Here is a 21056-nt window from a genome sequence, read left to right on the forward strand (position 1 = left end):
TTTTTTTACAATAAAAAAATTCGCTTTACTTTTTAGGTCTGCCAAAACTTACTGATATGTCTGTACTTAATGCAGATGCGGTCTCAAATCTGAAAGTGGTGCAACGCAGTCATCCGTGAAGCCCACTGGACCCCTGGTATAAATCGTTAACTTCGGGGACAAACATAACCTGAGAAAGGCTCACAGAACAGCCACAGAGCTGCCTTTCAACTTAGGAAGAAGACTTAAATTTATACATACTAACAATCAAAAGACTAAGAGACAAGTCTCACTTTCAAGTGAGACATGAACATTTCTCAGTCTGATTCCATCTAAATCCAGTTTAATTGCCACCTTTTAAGGAAACTATCCCTTATTCTCCAGATTTAACAGCTCTTTTCTTTTACTCCTGTGACACTTAACCCTGTCTGCTTTCAACTACCCTCAGCTGGGTAAGCCTGGCTGCCTCAATAATCCTAATGATGATATTTCACGTGATTAGAGAATATTAATTTTCACAAAGGACTTTGGACTTCATTACCTCATCTGTCATAACTTTGTGACAGAGATGGAGCAGAAGGAACAGTTCCCACCTTACAGGTAGTGACTGACACTTGAGGAAATTCAGAGGTTTGCCCTTGGAGACAGGGACTTGCTGGAGTCCTCTCTGTATCTACTCTAGCATACTGCATACAATCAGCACTTAATAAGGATTCAACAACTTGGGTTGACTTTAATGATAATGATTAGAAGAGCAGCCATTCCTTTTCATGCAGCAGGCCCTAAACTGGAGGAATATGGGACAGAGAGGGAGACAAGAGAATTGTTTTTCTTATAGTGAGGTATCTAGAGTCACCCAGAATCCAATCTTTTCTAATCTATTTGAAAATAGGCTAGATTTCTACCTATCTAGAATTGTTTTAAAGAGAGCCTACTTTAACATAGACAGAACGGTTGGAGAGTGTGACATTTAAAGTTAAGGTGGCTTCCAGACAAGTACTGAGTGGGGAGAACCCACCTAAAGGAACAAAAAAGCAGCCTAAATCAGTGCTTTGCAAAGTGTAACATGCACAAGCATCACCGGGAGATCTTGTTAAAATTCTGTTGGTCTAGGTGGGGCCTGAGATTCTGTTTTTCTGTTTGTTTCTCTTTTCTTTTGAGACAGGGTCTCACTCTGTTGCTCAGGCTGGAGTGCAATGGCACAATCATAGCTCACTGTAACCTTGAGTTCCTGGGCTCAAGCAAGCCTCCTGCCTCAGCCTCCCAAGTAGCTGGGACTACGGGCACATGCCATTATGCATGGCTAATTAAAAATTTTTTTTTTGTAGAGACAGGGTCCTGCTATGTTACTTAGGCTGATCTCAAGCTCCTGGCCTCAAGCAATCCTCCCACCTTGGGCCCCATGCCCGGCCAGGGTTCTCTATTTTTAGTAAGCCCCCAGGTGATGCCATGTTGCAGGTCCTCAGACCACACTTTGAGCAGCAAGGGTCTGAAGTGTCTCATATGGGTGCTCCTTACACTTGTAGAAGAGAAAATTTGGTATGGAAATCTGAATTTTTCACAGGTAAGTCAGGGAGGTTGTCTATACTACATAAAATGTTCTACAAAGGATTCACTGTTGGGATTCTTAATATAGAGCTAATACTAAACAACAAACTTAGAAATAATACAGAATTATTATTTATTTTTTTAAAAAAGGTTTGATTCACTTAAAGGAACACACTTTCAGGTGAGGAATACTTGTAATAAAGTCAATGCACTGCTGCTCGTCAAGAGGTCCTTGGCTGAGCCTAAGCAATTGTTCTGCTTACGACTTGCTAGTAATTGGATTTGACTGAAAGCCTGCAAATTGCAAGTGTAGTAAACACCAATTCTGAGAGTATTCTTGATAGCAAATTCTGCTTTCAAGTTTATTGAAAGCACCCCAAATTCTCTGCTTTATCGCTTCATTCATTCAATCAATATTTATTGAATACCTATTATGTGCTAGACACTGTTATGGATGTTAGAGATACAGCAATGGAAAAGACAGACTAAGTCCCACTGTTCATGAAGTATATATTCTAGAGAGAGAAAACAGACAATAATAGCAGAGAGATGGCCTGGCGTGGTGGGCTCACATTGGTAATCCCAGCACTTTGGGAGGCTGAGGCAGGAGGATCACTTGAGGCCAGGAGTTTGAGACTAGCCTGGCCAATATGATGAAACCCTGTCTCTACTAAAAATACGAAAATTAGCCGGGCATGGTGGCATGCACCTGTAGTCCTACCTGCTCGGGAGGCTGAGGCAGGAGAATCACCTGAACCCGGAGGTGGAGGTTGCAGTGAGCTGAGATCGCGCCACTGCACTCCAGCCTGGGCGACAGAGCAAGACTCTGTCTCAGAAAAAAAAAAAAAAAATTGTAGATGCAGATGTAAAGAAAGCAAAACAGTGTTGTGAGTTATAGGATGATGGAGTGAGGGTCAGCAGCTATTTTAGATCACTGAGGGCCTGTGTGATGAGCTACTATTTGAACAAAGACCTAACTGCTGAGGGTTATTTGATTTTATAAATGAAAATGATAGTTTACTTTGTTAACAGTTAATACTCTTTGCTTCTATATTGTGTCCTATGTATATTTAATAATCTATATTTCTTCCCTAGATTAAGTTGTATTACAAGGCTTTGGGATAAGGAAAATCGAATATTTTTCAGGTCTCTCTCATGAGTTATGTATTGTTTCTTATTATAATTTTCTTTTTTTTTTGACGGAGTTTCGCTCTTGTTGCCCAGGCTGGAGTGCAATGGCACGATCTCGGTTCACTGCAACCTCCACCTCCCAGGTTCAACCAATTCTCCTGCCTCAGCCTCCCGAGTAGCTGGGATTATAGGCATGCAGCACCATGCCCAGCTAATTTTGTATTTTTAGTAGAGATGGGGTTTCTCCATGTTGGTCAGGCTGGTCTCGAACTCCCAACCTCAGGTGATCCGTCCACCTCGGCCTCCCAAAGTGCTGGGATTACAGGCGTGAGCCATCACACCCGGCTTTATAACGTTTTAACTAAAGTACCAGTCCAGGACATGAGACCCTAAAATGCTGCTCCAAATGTTTATGGTAAAAGAGGTTATTGAGTGTAGAAGATAAACTTAGACTATGAAGTCAGATTTGGTTTCAAATATGGATTTTGGATCCACAGATTTACTATCTGTGTGGGCTTGGGCAAGTCACTTGACCTTTTATGAGTCTCAGTTTTTATCTCTTTAGAGGCAGGATCATTATATTTTGCATATTTTAAAGGAGGTTAATTTTTTAAAAACCTGGTACACAGTAGGTACTCAATTGTAACTAGAATTTTTCCATATATTTGAAAGCAACATGAGTGTCTGACCCAATGTGGGCGCTGTTTATTGGTTTCTTTCCTGTTTATCTGCATTATCAATTTCTCTGTAATTCTTCATTTGTACAGATAAACAAGAGTTGATGATATGTGCATTTGTGCTTGATAGAATTTCATAGGACTCGTTTTGTCAATTCATGATTTGCTTCAAAGCTTCGTATCTAACCCAGTTTTGAGATAACTGGGAAACAAAACTAAGTACGAGGGACAAATGCAGCATTGTAAGAGAAGCGAAAGTCATTCTGAAGTTGTCTGATGTTTTTAAACTAACATCATCTTTAATCTCCTATGCCCTTCTTCCCAGATAATAAGAGCTGTGCACTAAAAGTGCTGAGATAAACTAATGGGGAACAGGATACTACAAAAGACATTTGAAATAGCCCATGTAATTTACTGCATGTCTGGTTTGTTTTACTTTCCACAATCTTCCTGTTGCTCTAGGAAATTTGTCTCTTCTGGCAACCTTTGGCCCTCTTTTGGCCAGGGAGTCCTGGAAAAGCATTTTAAGGCAGGTAAACGGAAACCAAAGCATTCTGAGTGAGGAGCAGGTATAGGCCTTGCTTCCTGTGTCACATCTGAGGCCTAAACACAGTATCCTTAGTACTTGTTTGAGAGAATTATCCCAAATGTAGGCAACCAAGAGGCTGCTGGTGCATTCAGATATACATAACTCCCAACATATTTCTGAAGGTAATTTACATGTGAACTACTAAAAGCCTCCTACTCAATTAACTGTACCCCTGGGGAAAAGCTATGCAGGCCTGCATAAGTGTGGGAACAACATAAAGGTGCTCTCTGTGCCAAAAAGGGGATTGGGCTTTATGGAAAATCCCCAAAAAGGACCATCTGGCAGCATAAATTATCCATTTAAAATGGCTGGTGTGAGTTAATGACACCAAAGTCACCAAGAACATGTGCAACATCCTTCAGTTGAGTTTTAATGTCCCCTCAGGCCTTGTTGCAATTATGACTTTCTGCGCTTGCTGAGTATGGCCAAATGTACGTTTATCCACTGTCTTCTATCACTCCCTATAAACATATACCATGAAACTGCATTTTTCTGTAATGAAATGGGGATAGAGAATGGAGAGTCAGTCCAGGAATACAATTGTGAGGGATTCTCTAAGAATATGTATGTGTACACACACACACACACACACACACACACACACACACCTCTTACCAAAAAGGATTCAGCCATTAAACTTCAGTTATTTAATGACTACAAAGGATTCAGGTATTCAAATGTTAAAATTTATGATCGTTTGAATCATAATGTACAGATAGGAATAGGAATTGCCCTGAATAAAAGAGTCACTAGGTCAAAATATTCTATAATAATCAATCAACCTCCACAGCCCCCAATATACCCAGAGGAAGTAAATGCAAGGACCTAGAGCTCAGCCTCATGATGGGGGAGCTCTGAGTACCTCAACCTAATAAAGCAGCTTTAATATGCACAAAAATGCATCTACACAATAATCAAGCACAAATGTACCAAACCTATATGTTTAATTCTGATTTTCACTGAAGCAGGTAAATTGACTAGGGCTCTAATTAGCCTTTGAAAAAGGGTTCAAAGAAGTTTTACATCTTTTAATTTTTTAATAGCACATAAACTTTTCATTGGCACTATATAGAGGTCATGCTGACGATGCAGGTAGTGGCAGTGAGAGTCAGCATTTTCCTTCTCATTTAGGGCTGGGACTATTTCTTAGGCACTTTAGGCAAACTGATGTGAACACAAATTCGGAGAAAAGATGATGTGTGACCTTCATAGAAGAACCACCACACCTTGAGTGCTGTGGTTGGTACTAATTAGAAACAGAAGTCACGGAAGACTAACACCACCATCTCTGCGCTTCCCATATCACCGTATAATGATCTGCTTATGTGTTTGTTTCCCACCTCTGATTGTGAATTCCTTGAGAGCAGGGGCCATAACCTTCCCATCTTCCCATCTATCCTTGAGTTCCCAGAACCTGGCATAGTGCTTCATACAGATGAAGTCCCCAGTGAAGACTATTCAATGAGTGAATGAATGAAAGACTAGGCAGAAGCAAAGCAAAGAGACATTTTTGCATTTTAATAGCAGGGGCAAGATAAAAGACACGGCCAATGGGCCTGAGGTGTTTTTGTTTTGTGTTTAATTATGATACAGTAAAATTAACTTGAGCAGGGAGGTATGTACTTCTGTGAATGTTAACGATTGTATAGATTACTGTGACCACCACAATCAGGATACAGAACGGTTCTATCACCCCAACATTTTCCCTGTGCTACATCTTTATAGTCACATCCCCTGAGCATTGTCTTTTGAAAAAAAATTAAGGGAGGAGACAAGGGAGCTAGGATTTATAGATGAAGAGGTTGGTTCAGAAATTTTCTTGGTGCTCGTCTGTACTTGCAGGGAATTAACTCTGAAGCAAAAGCTGGGGAAGGATGGCCATAGAACAGTATTTTCATACTTACTCTATGCTAGGTAGTAGCTATGCTAGGAAATAGCTATTAGTACTGTCAGATTATAAAAAGGGAGACACAGGCTCAGAGAGGCTAGGTAACTTGCCCACAATCACACAGCCAGCAGGAGTTGAAGCCAGGTTGGCACTCCAACTGTCTGATTTCAAGGCACATACTCTATCCTTTATACCCATTGGACTTGCCATATTCAGGAAGCCATTGGAGAAGATTCCCTCTAACCCACGTGTTAGACATCGGAAAGGGTTTCAAATAGTTTTTGCGATCAGACTTATCCATATTACTCCCAAGACTCCAGAGCCAAGATTAGACTACCCCAGGAGATTAGACCAGCAGTCATCATTTGTTCAGTTTAGTACAGATTAGAATAAAGAGAGTTGTTCCATTTAAATAGAAAAATAATCATGATGATATCCAGTAATAGGAAAAATATTGCAAAGTGTCCTTATTATATAAAAATCTGAGTCTAAACTGTATAGCAAGGAACCCATTCTTCTTTTGAATGTTATCGATCCTGCTGAAAAAGTTGATAGATTTTTATTAGGATTAAAAGACAATTTCAAAAACTAAACCAAAAGATAGTATAAAAACAAAAACAATTGGGAGGCTCAGGTGGGTGAATCACAAGGTCAGGAGTTTGAGACCAGCCTGGCCAACATGGTGAAACCCCGTCTCTTTTAAAAATACAAAAATTGACCAGCTTGGCCAACATGGTGAAACCCCGTCTCTACTAAAAATACAAAAAATTAGCCAGGTGTGGTGGCAGGTGCCTGTAATCCCAGCTACTCGGGAGGCTGAGGCAGAAGAAGGAGGAACCAGGGAGAAGGAGGTTGCAGTGAGCCAAGATCATGCCACTGTACTCCAGCCCGGGCGACAGGGCGAGACTCTGTCTCAAAAAAGCAAACAAACAAAACAAAACAAAACAAAACAAAACAAAACAAACAAAAAAACCAAAAGCAAATCAAATGCTGGATTGTGGTGTAGGGGAAAATATGTAAGAGCAGAAAATCATACACCATCTCACCAGTCTTGCATTTCAGTTGAATTACTACTGCTTTGCACAGCCATCCTTTTATGAATGTGGCAATCAGATTACAATACAAACAAGTGCTCATCCTGAAAAAGTGAACTACCTTGAGCTTTCTTTCTTCACTTTTATGCGTGGCATGGGACCCCACACGTATTTTCAGTTTCACAGTGTTAGCCACATGCCCGTGCCGCCACTCTGCTTACCTGGCTCCACTTCATGCCATCCACTTGACTGACTGCCACTTCCTGGGGAGCGCCCTTGGCCTGTATAAAATGGCTCCTCACCAGGACTGTCCATTTCATCCTCCACAGACTTGAGGCGCTTTGTGGAGCTGAAATAACAAATGGGTGCATGTTTAAAAGCAATCGCAACCACCTTTCTCTTGGACACTGCACCTCTGGTTGAAAGAAAGCCAAGGGAGGAAGCAATTGGGCAACTTAACGTAGTTCTAGGACTCCTTTTAAACTTCTGTTCAGTCTGGTGAGTCACTGGATGTAGAACAAAGTCTTGGGTCTGTGTTGTTCCAAGTGTCTGAGTTTGATTTTTATTGTCAATCAAGTTGCTGCTGCTGCCACATCCTGTTCCTGTTTCCTTTGAGGAATAAGCGGCTGGCTCTAGCTCCTGCCTCCACCTGGAAGTGTTGGGAGTAAGGCCACATATTTCCTATCTCCACAGGTGGTGGCTGGGGCCTGGCCATCAGCAATGAACCTGGGCATCAATTTAATCCCTGCTGGAACCTCAGAAAGGATAAAAAGCAGGGCTCATGATCCTTCAAGAAAAGCTTGGATTGGGCTGGGCATGGTGGCTCAAGCCTGTAATCCCAGGACTTTGGGAGGCCAAGGCAGGCTGATCACACTTGAGGTCAGGAGTTTGAGACCACCCTGGCCAACATGGTAAAATCCTATCTCTACTAAAAGTGCAAAAATTAGCTGGGTGTGGTGGCAGGCACCTGTAATCCCAGCTACTCGGGAGGCTGAGGCAGGACAATTGCTTGAATTGAGAGGTGGAGGTTGCAGTGAGCCGAGATCGTGCCACTGCACTCAAGCCTGGGCGACAGAGCAAGATTCTGTCTCAAAAAAAAAAAAAAAGAAAGAAAGAAAGAAAAGAAAAGGAAAAGTTTGGATTGCTTTTTTTTTCTTTTGCCACATTTTCCCATCTTCCACTTGGAGTTGTTCATTCAAAAAAACATTTACTGCACAGCTAGTCCAGGTCCTGCTCTAAACACTAGAAATAAATCAGTGAACAAAACAAATAAAAAGGAAGGAAGAAGGAGTGCTCTGTCCCCTGAGAACAAGAGACATAAAAAAAGAGTGGCCCAATGACTTTTATGTGCTTTCTCTATGCAAAGATTATCAAAACAAAGTTTTATTCCATCAGGGTAGGGATTTTCATTTTTTGGAGAGGTACGGTCAAGAAACTTCCAGAATATATCTCATTTTTTCCAGTTGAAGGACTGAATATTCTCCCCAGTTTGAGGCTTCAGGAGTGAAAACGTAGTGAAATGCCGCCTGCTGCTATGCTTGCTGTAGTTGTTTTAATTGAATGCCACAGAATCAGGAAGTTTGCAGGGGTGATAAAACTGTCAAATCTACCCATATTATTAGGATGAGTAGATTTCATATCTACTGGGAGTGCGTATTGGGAAATCTCTTCTTCACGTTTCAGGGGACAGAATTTTTCGTATGTTTCATTCATGAAATACCTACTGTGCGCATCCTACATGCCAGGTGCTGTGCAAAGTGCTGGGATATAGAGATGAGTCAGACATGGAGACAGAGAGGCAAACAAAACTGTGCAAAAGAGAAATACAGGAGTTATGATGGAACCACACACAGGGTACAGTGGGTCACACAATGGAGACAGTGATGAGCCAGGGGTTCGGGAAAGGCTTCCTGGAGGAAATGGCTCCTGAGCTATCTTCAAGAGGGTCAAGGAGACAGGGAAGAATGAAGGAAAGGGCAGAGGCAGGGCTGCTATACAGCTGATGTACCACTCAGGCAGCCATTTGGTATTAAAAATATTATCAATGGGCAAACTGTCATTGTCTTAAACTCCATACATTTCTTCCAACCTTGCCTCCCCTTCTTTGTCCCAGACACCCTCACAGTCCGAAATCTAAAGGGTTAATGTCTTGCAGATCAGGAGCATTCCAGGACCTAGCCAAAGAAAGCCCTGCAAGCAGGGCAGTGTCTGTTCTAATTGGTATGCTCATGTCACACAGGTTATCAGATATTTCCAACATAACCCCCAGAAGGGAGGAGCCTATCAGGAAGAAGCCACGTTGTGAGTGAAGTGTGATATGTTCGGAGAACTGCCAGCTGTTTAGGATGGCTGAGGTGGGGAAGAAGGGGCACAGCGAGTGAGAAGGGTGGAGGTTATAGAAGATATTGCACGTCTGGACTTTCTCCTATAAGCAATGTAGACTCCCCGAAATAGTCTAAACAGGGAATGACAGGGGAGTTATATTTTAGAAAAGTTACTTTGGTAATTGTGCAGATGATAGATTTAGAAAGGCAAAGGGGAAAACAGGAAAATGGAGCCTAGGGCAGGGAGACAGTTAAGCTATTGCAGCAATCTGAATGAAAAAATGTGGAGGGCCAATTTATGGCAAGAAATTCTAATTATTAATGTTGGCATTCCAGTATTCTTAGCCATTAAGTTCTATTCTCATTAAAGCCAGACCACAGGAAAGCAACATAACTGTGCCACACTAGCTTAGTACTCAAAGGAAATGCCTTTAATAGCTTATTTAATGTTCTTTGCTTGGCTTTCCTTGAAAGTTCAATGAAAAATAGCCACTGAAGAACTTTTCTATATTTTACGTAAAACTACATCTAATGGGAGTCCTTTATAAGAGGATATACACAGCGAATTCCTTACAAAACATAATCAGAAAAATATGGTCTCTTTGAACAAATTTATCTTGTATCCTTTTATTAGAAATGCAAACTATATAACCCTTTTTTGCCTTGGCAACCAGGAAGCTCAGGGCTAAACTTAAGGCATAACTCTTGGTTCAGGCTCCTGCTATAACAATTCTTTTCCACATGGTTTCTGGCCTCTTTCTACATTTAATATTACCTGTTGTTTTAAAATGGAAAGCCACGTGAAATCATCTTGGAAACAGAAAGAATACATGTTAGAAAAAAATAAACATTTCCCTGAAGTACTCTGGCAAATAAAATGAGAAGCCTATATGTTCTGATGGGGCTGTAAGATCTTCAGGGAAAATGACTATATACTTTTTAATCTCTAGTGCCTACCACAGTGTCTGGCTAACAGAAGATACTAAAAAAACTGCTGAATTGGGCTACTGACTTAGAAACAGCCATACAAATACATGTGACATGGATTCATCCAAGTATAATTCAGTTAGATCTAGCCCCAAAGGCCAACTCCATTGTCCATCATTCTCCCATTATTGATACTTTTCTGAGTTTTTAAAGGTTTTGATTTCCTTGGCATCCTCTAATAAAATGCAAATACCCCAAGCCAGTATTAAATCCTAGAGTTGAAAGATTCTATAGTTATCAGTTGATGCCTTAGTTTGAAAGCAAGGATTTTCAGAAGTTGACAAAAGAGGGCTGGGCATGGTGGCTCACACCTATAATTCCAACACTTTGGGAGGCCAAGGCAGGAGGATCACTTGAAGCCAGGAGTTCAGAGACCACTGTGGGCAACACAGCGACGAGACCTTGTCTTTACAAAAAAAAATATTTTTTAAATTAGCCGCGTGTGGTGGCAGATGCCTACAGTCCTAGCTACTTCAAAGGCTGAGGCAGGAGAATTGCTTGAGCTCGGGACTTCGAGGTTGCAGTGAATTATGATCACTGCACTCACCTTGGGTAATAGAAAGAGACTGTCTCTATTGGAGAAAAAAAAAATTAACATCTGGAGGGAGCATGGAAAAGATGAAAAGATCAGGAATGAAGCAAGTTAGGAAGCACAGGTGGAGGCTTCCGAGACAACTTTACTCTGACTTCACAAACTTGACAGCTGGTTTATCTTGATAAAGTTTTTTGGAATAAAAAATGTATTGTATCCCAATTTTTACACTGCTCTTTCTATGATTTTGAAGATGTTTACCCTGAAGGGGTACAGAACTTACAGTCAGTACCACTGCATCACATTATCTACCTACCTATCTATCTATTGAAATGAATCAGTCATTGATTTTGGTTTCTTGCTCTTTCTAACACACTCATTTTCCCAGAAACACTTGAGGGAAGCAGGAAAGTATCTGTAAGATCTACACAAAAAGGATGAATAGTCTCCTAAGGAGTGATGCACTATTTCTTCTTGTATGTGGAATTTTTTCTTGTATTTCTAGCAATTATATCTAAAAAATAAGGTAAAACTATTACCTTAATTCCAAATATCTTAATTCCTACTCTGTGTAATTACGGCCTAGAAGTCTTACTTAGCATTCCTAAGACTGCAAAATGCCTTAACTTTCCTGAGTGTTCATAGGCCCCTGAACTGAAAATTCCCACTTCTCAGTCTCTACCACTAGATTGTAAAGCCCCTCTTATTTGACTTTACACCCATGGTGCCAAGGACGGTGTCCTTGTTTCTTACTAATAACGTTCGCTGCTGAATGGGAAGAGCTAGACGCTGTCGTTCAAGGGACTCACTGTCTAGATGGGGAGGCTGCACACGTGTTGGCCTCAAAGATGGTTAAGAATAACTCAAGACGGCAAACACTAAGTGCCAGGGAGGAATAGAGATGCTAGAAACTCCTTTTTTAGGACCTCATATTCTGTTGTTCCTTACTAAAAGAGTCAGTCCTATTCTCAAGAGGATTCTGTGTGAAAAGAGCATATTTTTAAAGTTCCAACAGACCTGAGTGAATGGAGACTCCTCTATTCACTAGGACTGTGACTTTGGGCAAGTTACTTAACTTCTCTGAGCTTTGTGTTGCTCCACTGTTTAAATGAAAACACTGTGTGTGTTGTCAAATTATTGTGAAGAATAAATCAGAACAGGTATACAACTCACCTAATATGGTGCCTGCCACAGAGAAAATGACCCATTAATATTGGCACAGCAGGAAGACATATTGATCGGTGAACATTTCTATATATAAATCTGAGATATTCTTCTGGGCACACTTTCTAACCTGTACATCGTTAATTCTGCTGAATCTATGTATTTAAAGAATTTTAAAAATCATCCTAGGAAGAGCCTAATGAGAGTAAAACAAACATATTACCGGGTTATTAACTACTGATGCAGGTTATAATTAGCTCCTTATCAGGGTTAGTTATTTGCAGAATATGAGAACAACACTGGCCTTTTAAATGACATTCATAATGAGCTTTCCTCTCAGAGAGTCACAAAAGATAATAAAACATAGCTGGAGAATTGTGTGAAAACATAAAAAGGGGGAAACACTGTTTGGGAGGTACATGGTACACGTACAGCACACACATGAAAAACAAACAGCCCATAAACTTTTAAATTAATCACTGCCCACAGGTATTTGCAAAGCTTTTTCATGTTGACTGAGTACAGTTACACACAAGGTCTCTCCCATCAGCAAACATTCAAAATCCTCAAAATGTATGAACACCCAAATGTATTCACAATCTCTTTCTTCTATTATAAATATACTTTGGATGTGTGACTTTTTTGTCCCCCTGAGGAGCTGATACTACAGGGAACTAAAGGGAACATTTAAACAACATGAAAGATGATGGTAGGACTTGGTAGTTATATTAAGGGAATACCTGTTTCTTTAACTGTCTTCAAGGTATTAGGGATGACTAAGTTGATTTTTTTTTAAAGTAGTGATGTTTAAAATATATAAAGGCAAGGTAAGAACGAGTGTGCACCAAGGAAAATTTCTATAATTTGGGCATTGTTTTAAATCATAAGACTCAGGTACTTGCTTTAGGAGGAATATACCTTTGTCAGACATTTTTCTGCAAAGTACACAAACATTAAAGATCGTTCTGTACCATTCTATTCTTTGTTGTCACAGTCCAGTGCTAAAGCCAATTTGTAAAAGAATACTGTGGGTTTAATGCCTAATCCCTTTCCCTCTGGTACAGGTTATCTAGAGACAACACGATCTTGCAAAAATGCTTCATTTTGATTTTGGCTTTGTGACGTTAAAGGGAGCAAGAATCCCAGAATCATTATCAGGTTACACTACTCTAGCTTTACTGTTTTTAAGGTCTCTCAATACAATGGGGTCTGTGGTCTGGCCCCACCCTCACTTGAGGTTATGCAAGTGACTACTTCCATTTGTATAACCTCACACCAGGATATCAAATGGGTTTCACCTTTTAGGGCAACTCCAGTAAACTGGATATTGAGAGCTTTGGGGGCTCAGTGGGAAAAGAGCTGGCACTGAGCTGTAATGTCTGCTGTGGGCATGACACTGAGACTGTCACCAGTGTTCACTTCCTGCCAGACAAGCCAAAACATATGCCCTTTGCTGCAGTCCAGCCTTGTCCTTCATTTCCTGAGAACATGTTATGTTCATCATCCATCCTTCCTCCAAGCCTTTGCTCATTTTTCACCCCACCCAGAATTCCATTCCTTTTCCTTTCTGTCTCACCAACCCTAACCAACATTTAGAGCTGGAAACAAGGTATTCTTTTTGCATAAAGCTCTCTTTAACTATTTTTAGCCTGTGTCACACAATTTAGTTCACAGTTTTTTAGTGTGTGTGCGTGTGTGTGTGTCTGTGTGTGTATTTAACCTTGCCACATGCATATTTGCTTTATCTCCCCAACGAGACCGACAGTCTTTTGGGGGTGAACCCACTACTTTGGTATCTTCTATTACTAAAGGCGCATTGCTAAATGCATAGTGGGCCCAGAGTTAAAATCAAGGTGTGCAACCATGTAGCATAACTTCTTCAAGAGCTGCCAATAAAATTACCTCGTAGAGGATGTGCTGGGTAAAGACCTCCTCATTGCTCCTGGACTCATGCTGTAGTATGAAGAACTTTCCAAATCTGAGAGAGAAAAATTTGGGCCAGTTCCTGCAGCTATTGGTGCTAGAATTAAGAAAACACACAAAAATCAGTTAAGTTCTGTGGATAAAAAAAATCAATGACAGCATACCTCAGTGTTGCATTTAGCACATTTTCTTTTTGCATTTATATGTAAGCGAATCGAAAATAATCAGTAATAAACTATGACTCCAAAGGAATATTGACTAAAAATAGTCTATACAGGAAAGGCATATTTTTTCTAATATATTTTTCATCTTTTCTCTTTATGTAATAGTAAATTGTCACCAAGGTTGCAACATTCTTGGATGCTTTTAACAAAAATACTTCCCCACATTTTGGTCTTACACTTTTCTGGAATGACCAGCCAAAACACTCTTTAGACTTTTCTAACTTTATCTGATCCTGATAGCTTCTACTCATCTGTATTTTGGAATTCTGTTTTGAACTTTGGTGAGAACAAAGTCATCTTTCTAAGCTGTCCATTCCCAGTTTCTTATAACATGAAATGTGTGGTTTCTCTTTACTCTGAATCACCTCTCCATCTTGCATACACCTTAACTGAATATTTGTCCAACCTTGTAATTTAAGGCAGGCCCATAGTTTTTATGAATAAAGTTTTACGGGAGCATAGCCATGGCCTTTCATTTCTATATTGTCTATGACTGCTGCCACATTACACTATCAGAGACGAGTAGCTGCAACAGAGACCATATGGCCCACAAAGCCTAACATATTTATTAGCTGGCCTCTTATAAAAGAATTTTCTGACCTTTGATTTAATTTTGATTATTTGTGATTTTCAGAAATGACCCTTGTGTGAGACTGATTCCTTGCATTTTCTGTCTTTGAATCTTTAGATAACTTTTTGACAGTAGTTTAATACATGTTTTCCAAAGGACAAATAACAAGTACCAATTCTATAAAACAACTCCGTAAAATTAGTGGTGTAAATTATTAGTGCAAATAATCTTTTTGAAAGGTTACGTAAAAGCAGGAACAATAGATACTGTATTGAGGCACTGGTTTGAGAGCTAAGCCCACATAATTTGATACTGGAATAAATAAATTACAGGTTAGTATCCATCAGAAGAAATAACAATAAGGGTTATCATGAACCAGGGACATTTGTACATCCAATGAATGCTTACTGAGAGCCTGCTACTGCCAAGAACTATGATGAGTGAGGAAGGCACTTAGATGAAAGACATGGTCCCTACCCTTAAACGGAAAAGAAAGTCTGACAGATTAATTTTTTAAAAGTCTGAGAAGTCATCTGATAGAGCTACAGGTGCTCAACTTACAATGCGGCTATGTCCTGATAAACTCATCATAAGTTAAAAATATCATCATCTTAAAATGCACTTAATATGCCTGTTTTATAATAAAGTGTTGAATATCTCATGTAACTGACTGAATATTGTACTGAAAGTGAAAAACAGAATAAGTGTATGGCTACTTGAAGTATGACTTCTACTGAACACATGTCACTTTCCCACCATCGTAAAGCTGAAAATTTTAAGTGGAATCATTGTAAACTGGGGACCATCTGCATTCCTAAATTGAAGTGGCTGCAAAGAAGTGGGTTATCTAACCTAACCTGGGGATAAGAAGTTCAAGGGAATGGCCTCAGAAAACGTGAAGCCTGGAAACAATGTTAAAAGGAAAGGAGGAATTATGCAACTGAAAGGGATGGAGGACTTCTAGGTAGAGGAAACAGCATCAAGAGAGCAGAAAATGTTTACTGGATTTCTGATAGCTTGGTATGATGACATAGTGTAGAATACACGGGAAAGAGGAAGGATGGTTAAGGTCAGGTTATGAAGGATCTGGCAGGTTTTTCTTTCTTTGTTTTAGAGACAAGAGCTCACTTTGCCACACAGGCTAAGTGCAGATGCAGAGGTGTGATCATAGCTTACTGTAGCCTCCAGCTCCTGGGCTCAAGCAATCTTCCTGCCTCAGCCTCCGGAATAGCTGGGACCACAAGTATGCTACGCCACACCCGGCTAATTTTTTAAAAATTTATTTTGTAGAGATGGGGTCTTACCATAATGCCCAGGCTGGTATTGAACTTCTAGTCTAAAGTGATCCTCCTGCCTTTGCCTCCCAAAGCACTGGGATTACAAGCATGAGCCAACATGTGCCCGGTGCGATCTGGCAGGTTTCTTTAAGGAACATAAATTTGAATTCAGCAGATTCCCAAGTTTATAAGCTCTTAAAGCATTTACCTCACCCCACTATAACTGGGGATTATACTGTCAGCATCTAATATAGTCCCTGACACCAGGAGGCAGTCAGTAAACACTGGTCAATGGAATGGGTTGCTGCATTGAGTTGTATTCAATAGTCAAAGAAGGACCAGCAAAGTATGGGAATGCTATCATCAAATTTGCATTTATCACCTAGAAAGATCAGTCTGTCATGAGGGTAGGCATGGAGGTGAAAGGGTGGGGGGTGCTTGAAGAATATAATAGGCAAACCAGAGAGTCCACTGGGGCATTTATGCAAGGTATAGTGGGGATGGGGTCTAAACTCAAAGGATGGAAAGGAGGAGCCTGACGTAAGTTATTCAGGAGTTAGAATCAAGATGTACTGACTGGCTGGGCACACGTGTGGTGGCTCACGCCTATAATCACAGCACTTTGGGAAGCTGAGGTGGGAGGATTGCTTGAGACCAAAAGTTCAAGACCAGCCTGAGCAACATAGTGAGACTATGTCTCCGCAGAAAAAAAAAACATTTTTTAAAAATTAAATTAGCTAGGTGTAGTGACACGTGCCTGTAGTCCCAGCTACTTAGGAGGCTGAGATGGGAGGATCACTTGAGCCCAGGAGTTTGCGGCTGCAGTTAACTATGATCATGTCACTACAATTCCAGCCTGGGCAACGGAGTGAGAACCCATCTCGAATAAAAATCTTGGAAAATAAATAAATAAAAAGAAGACATGCAGACTTCTTGACTATCATAATAATGGGAACAGGGGAGTATGGGATAACTCCCAGGATTAGCACTTGGGAAACCAGGTGAATTGAGGTGCCATAATGGAACTATGGAATCGAGGGACGGTATGAGGAAATAAAACAATTTCTAAGAATAAATACTTAGTTATTTGATTAATACCAATGAATAAACCTTAATCACAACTGTCAATATACAAAAACAGTCACTGCTAAAAAAAATGGAAGACTGAAATTCACATCTACTTTCTGAAATTCAAACACATCTCTCAGTAACAGGCTCTAAGGGCCTTTCGTTTAAAAAAAATGGTGAGGCTTGACAATAAGTGTAAACAGGGTTCTAATTAATAATTCTGATAGTCATTCCCTAATTTGCTTTTTATATTAAATTTATTTGCATAATTTCCTCTTTTATTAGGTAATTTTTATGTATGAAATAGGCTATGGAGGAAGGGTGGGGGAGATTACTCAAATATGAGCCTAGATCACTCATCCTCACTCCCAGCAAGCTGACATACAGTAGGTACTTAATGCTTTGTGCCTTCCTGGAGATTAGAGATTCACACCTCTCATTAACCAAAGAAGAGTTATAAGGCTGATCAGTGTCATAGGTCTGGATTTAGATGTTTTTCACAAATGTCAGAAGGGAGATGAGGCCTCAACTGGGTGGAGAAGCCGTTTCATTCCTGAGCATGGCGGACACTGTCTGGCTCTCACTCCCTCGCTCTTGGAAGGAGAGGAACACAGAGCAAAGTGTGAATGTGAGGGACTTGATCAGACAGAGAGAAGAAGAGGCCTCCTAGCTCGTGGTGAACATCCAGCTGCACTTATATTTAATACTTTATCTATCCTAGAAAAATGTCTTTTGCCTTATCTTTTTTAAATGTCAAGAGAGCCAGAATAGGGGAAGAAAAAGAAAAGCCTGTGTAAACATGGTGTGCCCACCTTCCAGACGTTAAAAAATAATTAAGCCCACATAAACGGGCTTAGCTTGGTCATATATATACTTCCTGTGAACCACTTAAGTACACTGGAATTGTAATGTGGCAAATGGCACCAGGTGGCCTGGCACTTCCCGAAAGTGTCTATCAGACTTCTGATGAGTAACTTGAGAGCTTGGCAAACTGGTTATGTGTGTCTTGAATTTTAAAACATCACTAAGTTTCTGAAATGAGAATGGGTTTCACAACCTGAGTTAAATAATCCTAGTAATTCACAGACCCAAACTCTGCCTTCTTCAAGAGTCTTTATAAAGGAACATCCCCCTGCAACTGCCTGGGTATGAATCACATGGACAGTTGGCTTATTGGGTTGGATTCTGACTCAGTGACACTGTCACAGCCAAAAAGAAAGCTTCACACTTGAGGGGAGCAGTCCCTATCAAAGTATCCTTACATTGGGTTGGGTATTCTCAGTACCTCTAATCTGGAGAACAGAAAGAGCTTTTGGCAGGTCATGAAGAACTGAAGAGGTGGGCTTTAGGCAGGCTTTTTGGAGCACCCATGATGCCATGTTTTGATAAGCACTGTACTTACTGTACTTAATTTCATTCTCAAACCTCAAAGTGCATTTGCTAGATGAGGAGAACGAAGCCTTGAAGTGAGATTAAATAACTTGTCCTCGATTACAAAAAGACAAAAAGAGAGAGTCAGGGTTAAAATGTAAGGATATTGACCTCAAAACCTGGGCTTTTCTTACTGCGCCACACTGACTCCCACATATAGTATTTGTCTTAAACTTGAAATGATAAAAAGATACACAGTGTCTCTGTCCCCAAAAGGTTTACAACCTAAGTGGAATACTAAAATAATACCTGAATATCTAATGCAATGCCGAACATGCTAAATTTCATAGGAAAAATGCAAAGAATGTGCTAGGAAAGTTCAAAGGAGTCATAGATCCCATTGGCTTGTGAGATCAGAAAAAGGTTTGATTCCAGGAAGAGTGGGCACTTAAGCTGAGCCTTCGAGGACAGCTCAGATTTAAAGAGGCACAGGACACAGGAGAGGCTTTCTTGGCAAAGGACAAAGTATGTGCATAAGTTTGGAGATAAGAAGCAAAGTGGGCCGGGCACGGTGGCTCACGACTGTAATCCCAGCACTTTGGGAGGCTGAGGCAGGCGGATCATGAGGTCAGGAGATCGAGACCATCCTGGCTAACACGGTGAAACTCCGTCTCTGCTAAAAATACAGAAAATTAGCCGGGCGTGGTGGTGGGCGCCTGTAGTCCCAGCTACTCGGGAGGCTGAGGCAGGAGAATGGTGTGAACCCAGGAGGCGGAGCTTGCAGTGAGCCCAGATCGTGCCACTGCACTCTAGCCTGGGCGACACAGCAAGACTCCATCTCAAAAAAATAAAATAAAATAAAATAAAATGTGGGATCCAGGACAGTTTCTGAATAGGGAAGTGATAAGATCACTGTGGACCTGGGAACAATCATAAGGCAACTGATATGGTTTGGCTCTGTGTCCCCACCCAAATCTCACCTTGAATTGTAATTTCCACATGTCAAGGGTGGGACCAGGTGGAGATAACTGAATCTTGGGGGCAGTTTCCCCCATGCTGTTCTCGTGATAGTGAGTAAGTTCCCACGAGATCTGACGGTTTTATAAGGGGCTTCCCCCTTTGCTGGGGACCGATTCTCTCTCCTGCTGCCCTGTGAAGAGGTGCCTTCTGCCATGATTATAAGTTTCCCGAGACTTTCCCAGCCATGTAGAACTGTGAGTCAATTAAACCTCTTTTCTTTACAATTCACCCAGTCTCGGGTATTTCTTCATAGCAGCATGAGAACAGACTAAGACAGCAACCATATTCAGAATGCATGGAAGGGGGCTAAGATTCTGGAGGTGGGGAAATCAGAAGATTGATGCAAGTGTCCCAGCAGAAGGGAATGGAGGCCAAGACTCTGCTGCTGGGAAAGAAAATAGAATTTTTACAATGGAAATTTGACACCTCCTCCAGGAGAGCAAACAGGTCTCAAAGACCTGTTCCCAATTGTGCACTTGAAAGGGCATAAATAAATGATCATATTCTTCTAACAAATATAAAATATCAGTAAGATATATGTAACACAGTATACTTTTTAACTAATAATGGCATTAAGTCCTTCTTTTGAAAATTAAGAAACTAATAAAAGTTGTGGAGGGTTAAATGATTGGTCCAATGTCACATAAATTCTGGCCTGCCCAGGTTATCACATTGGGTTTTTGAGGTTAAAGACTAACTGCCTTCTGGTGTGCTATAAAAACGATGCAGCCGCTGCCAATCAAACGTGGAGACGTTAGGTAGGACTGGACCAAGCACAGCACTGCCTTTCTGTTCCATTTATTGTGAAATCCAGTTTTGCTCCATTTGTAATTGACTCTGGGCTTTATCATGCTTTGTCTCATATGTAACATTTTCTCCCTATCTAGGTTGAGATGCATTTTGAAGGTTATAAAGAGATATCATGGGGCATAAAAAATGCTAGTCTAGGACGGGGAGAGATTGTCTAGATTCCCAATCCTGCCAATCACCACCTGTTTACTTGATTAAGTCACTGAAACTCTTTGGGCCTCGTAATTCTAATAATAATTATGGCAAAAATGAACTGCCACCACTAACCACTGCTGCCACCATCACCATCACGATTTATTAGGCACCATTTATGAACCAGAAGTTGGGCTAAGTGTTTTAAGCACATCATCCCACTTACTCCTCACTAGAAGTCCCCAACCTTTTTGGCACCAGAGACCAGTTTCATAGAAAACAATTTTGCCATGAATCAGAGTAGGGGGGTGATTTCGGAGTGAAACTGTTCCCCCTCAGATCATCAGGCATTAGACTCTCATAAGGAGGCTGCAACCCAGGTCCTTCGCACGTGCAGTTCACAATAGGGTTTGCGTTCCTAGGAGAATCTAATGCTACCACTGATCTGACAGGAGGCAGAGTTCAGGGAGCAATGCTCACTCACCCGCCACTCCCCTCCTGCTGTGCAGTCCGGTTCCTAACAGGCCACTGACTGGTACTAGTCTGCAGCCCGAGCACTGGGGAATCCTGATCCTCACCATACCACCAGGAAGGAACTGAGGCACAAAGAGGTTAAATAACTCTTCCAGGTCATGAAGTCAGAGGTAATACACATGACTTTAATCCTACAGGTCCTAGAGCTCCCTTTGACCAGTTTTGTGTACACAGTTGATCATCAATAAATATGCTTTGAATTAAGAAGAGTGAATAATTACCCTCCCTATTTGCCCCCTCTAAACTTTAAACAATACCAAATGAAACTCAGAA

The 21056-nt window shown here is 40.9% G+C and overlaps 1 protein-coding gene across 9 annotated transcripts in view; it reads right to left on the reverse strand.

Annotated features, from left to right (window-relative positions):
* Positions 1–21056, reverse strand: part of NFIA (nuclear factor I A) — a 386822-nt gene that overhangs the window by 98286 nt on the left and 267480 nt on the right. For all 9 annotated transcript variants that reach the window (XM_001157327.8, XM_063801256.1, XM_009459072.5 and 6 more), the window contains 2 exons: positions 13756–13873; positions 7068–7195 (listed from right to left, as the gene is read on the reverse strand). In XM_001157327.8, coding sequence (XP_001157327.1) covers positions 7068–7195; positions 13756–13873 — 246 coding nt within the window. The remainder of the gene's footprint in view (positions 1–7067; positions 7196–13755; positions 13874–21056) is intronic.

Source organism: Pan troglodytes, chromosome 1 (genome assembly GCF_028858775.2).
Source record: "Pan troglodytes isolate AG18354 chromosome 1, NHGRI_mPanTro3-v2.0_pri, whole genome shotgun sequence".
Lineage (NCBI taxonomy): Eukaryota > Metazoa > Chordata > Mammalia > Primates > Hominidae > Pan > Pan troglodytes.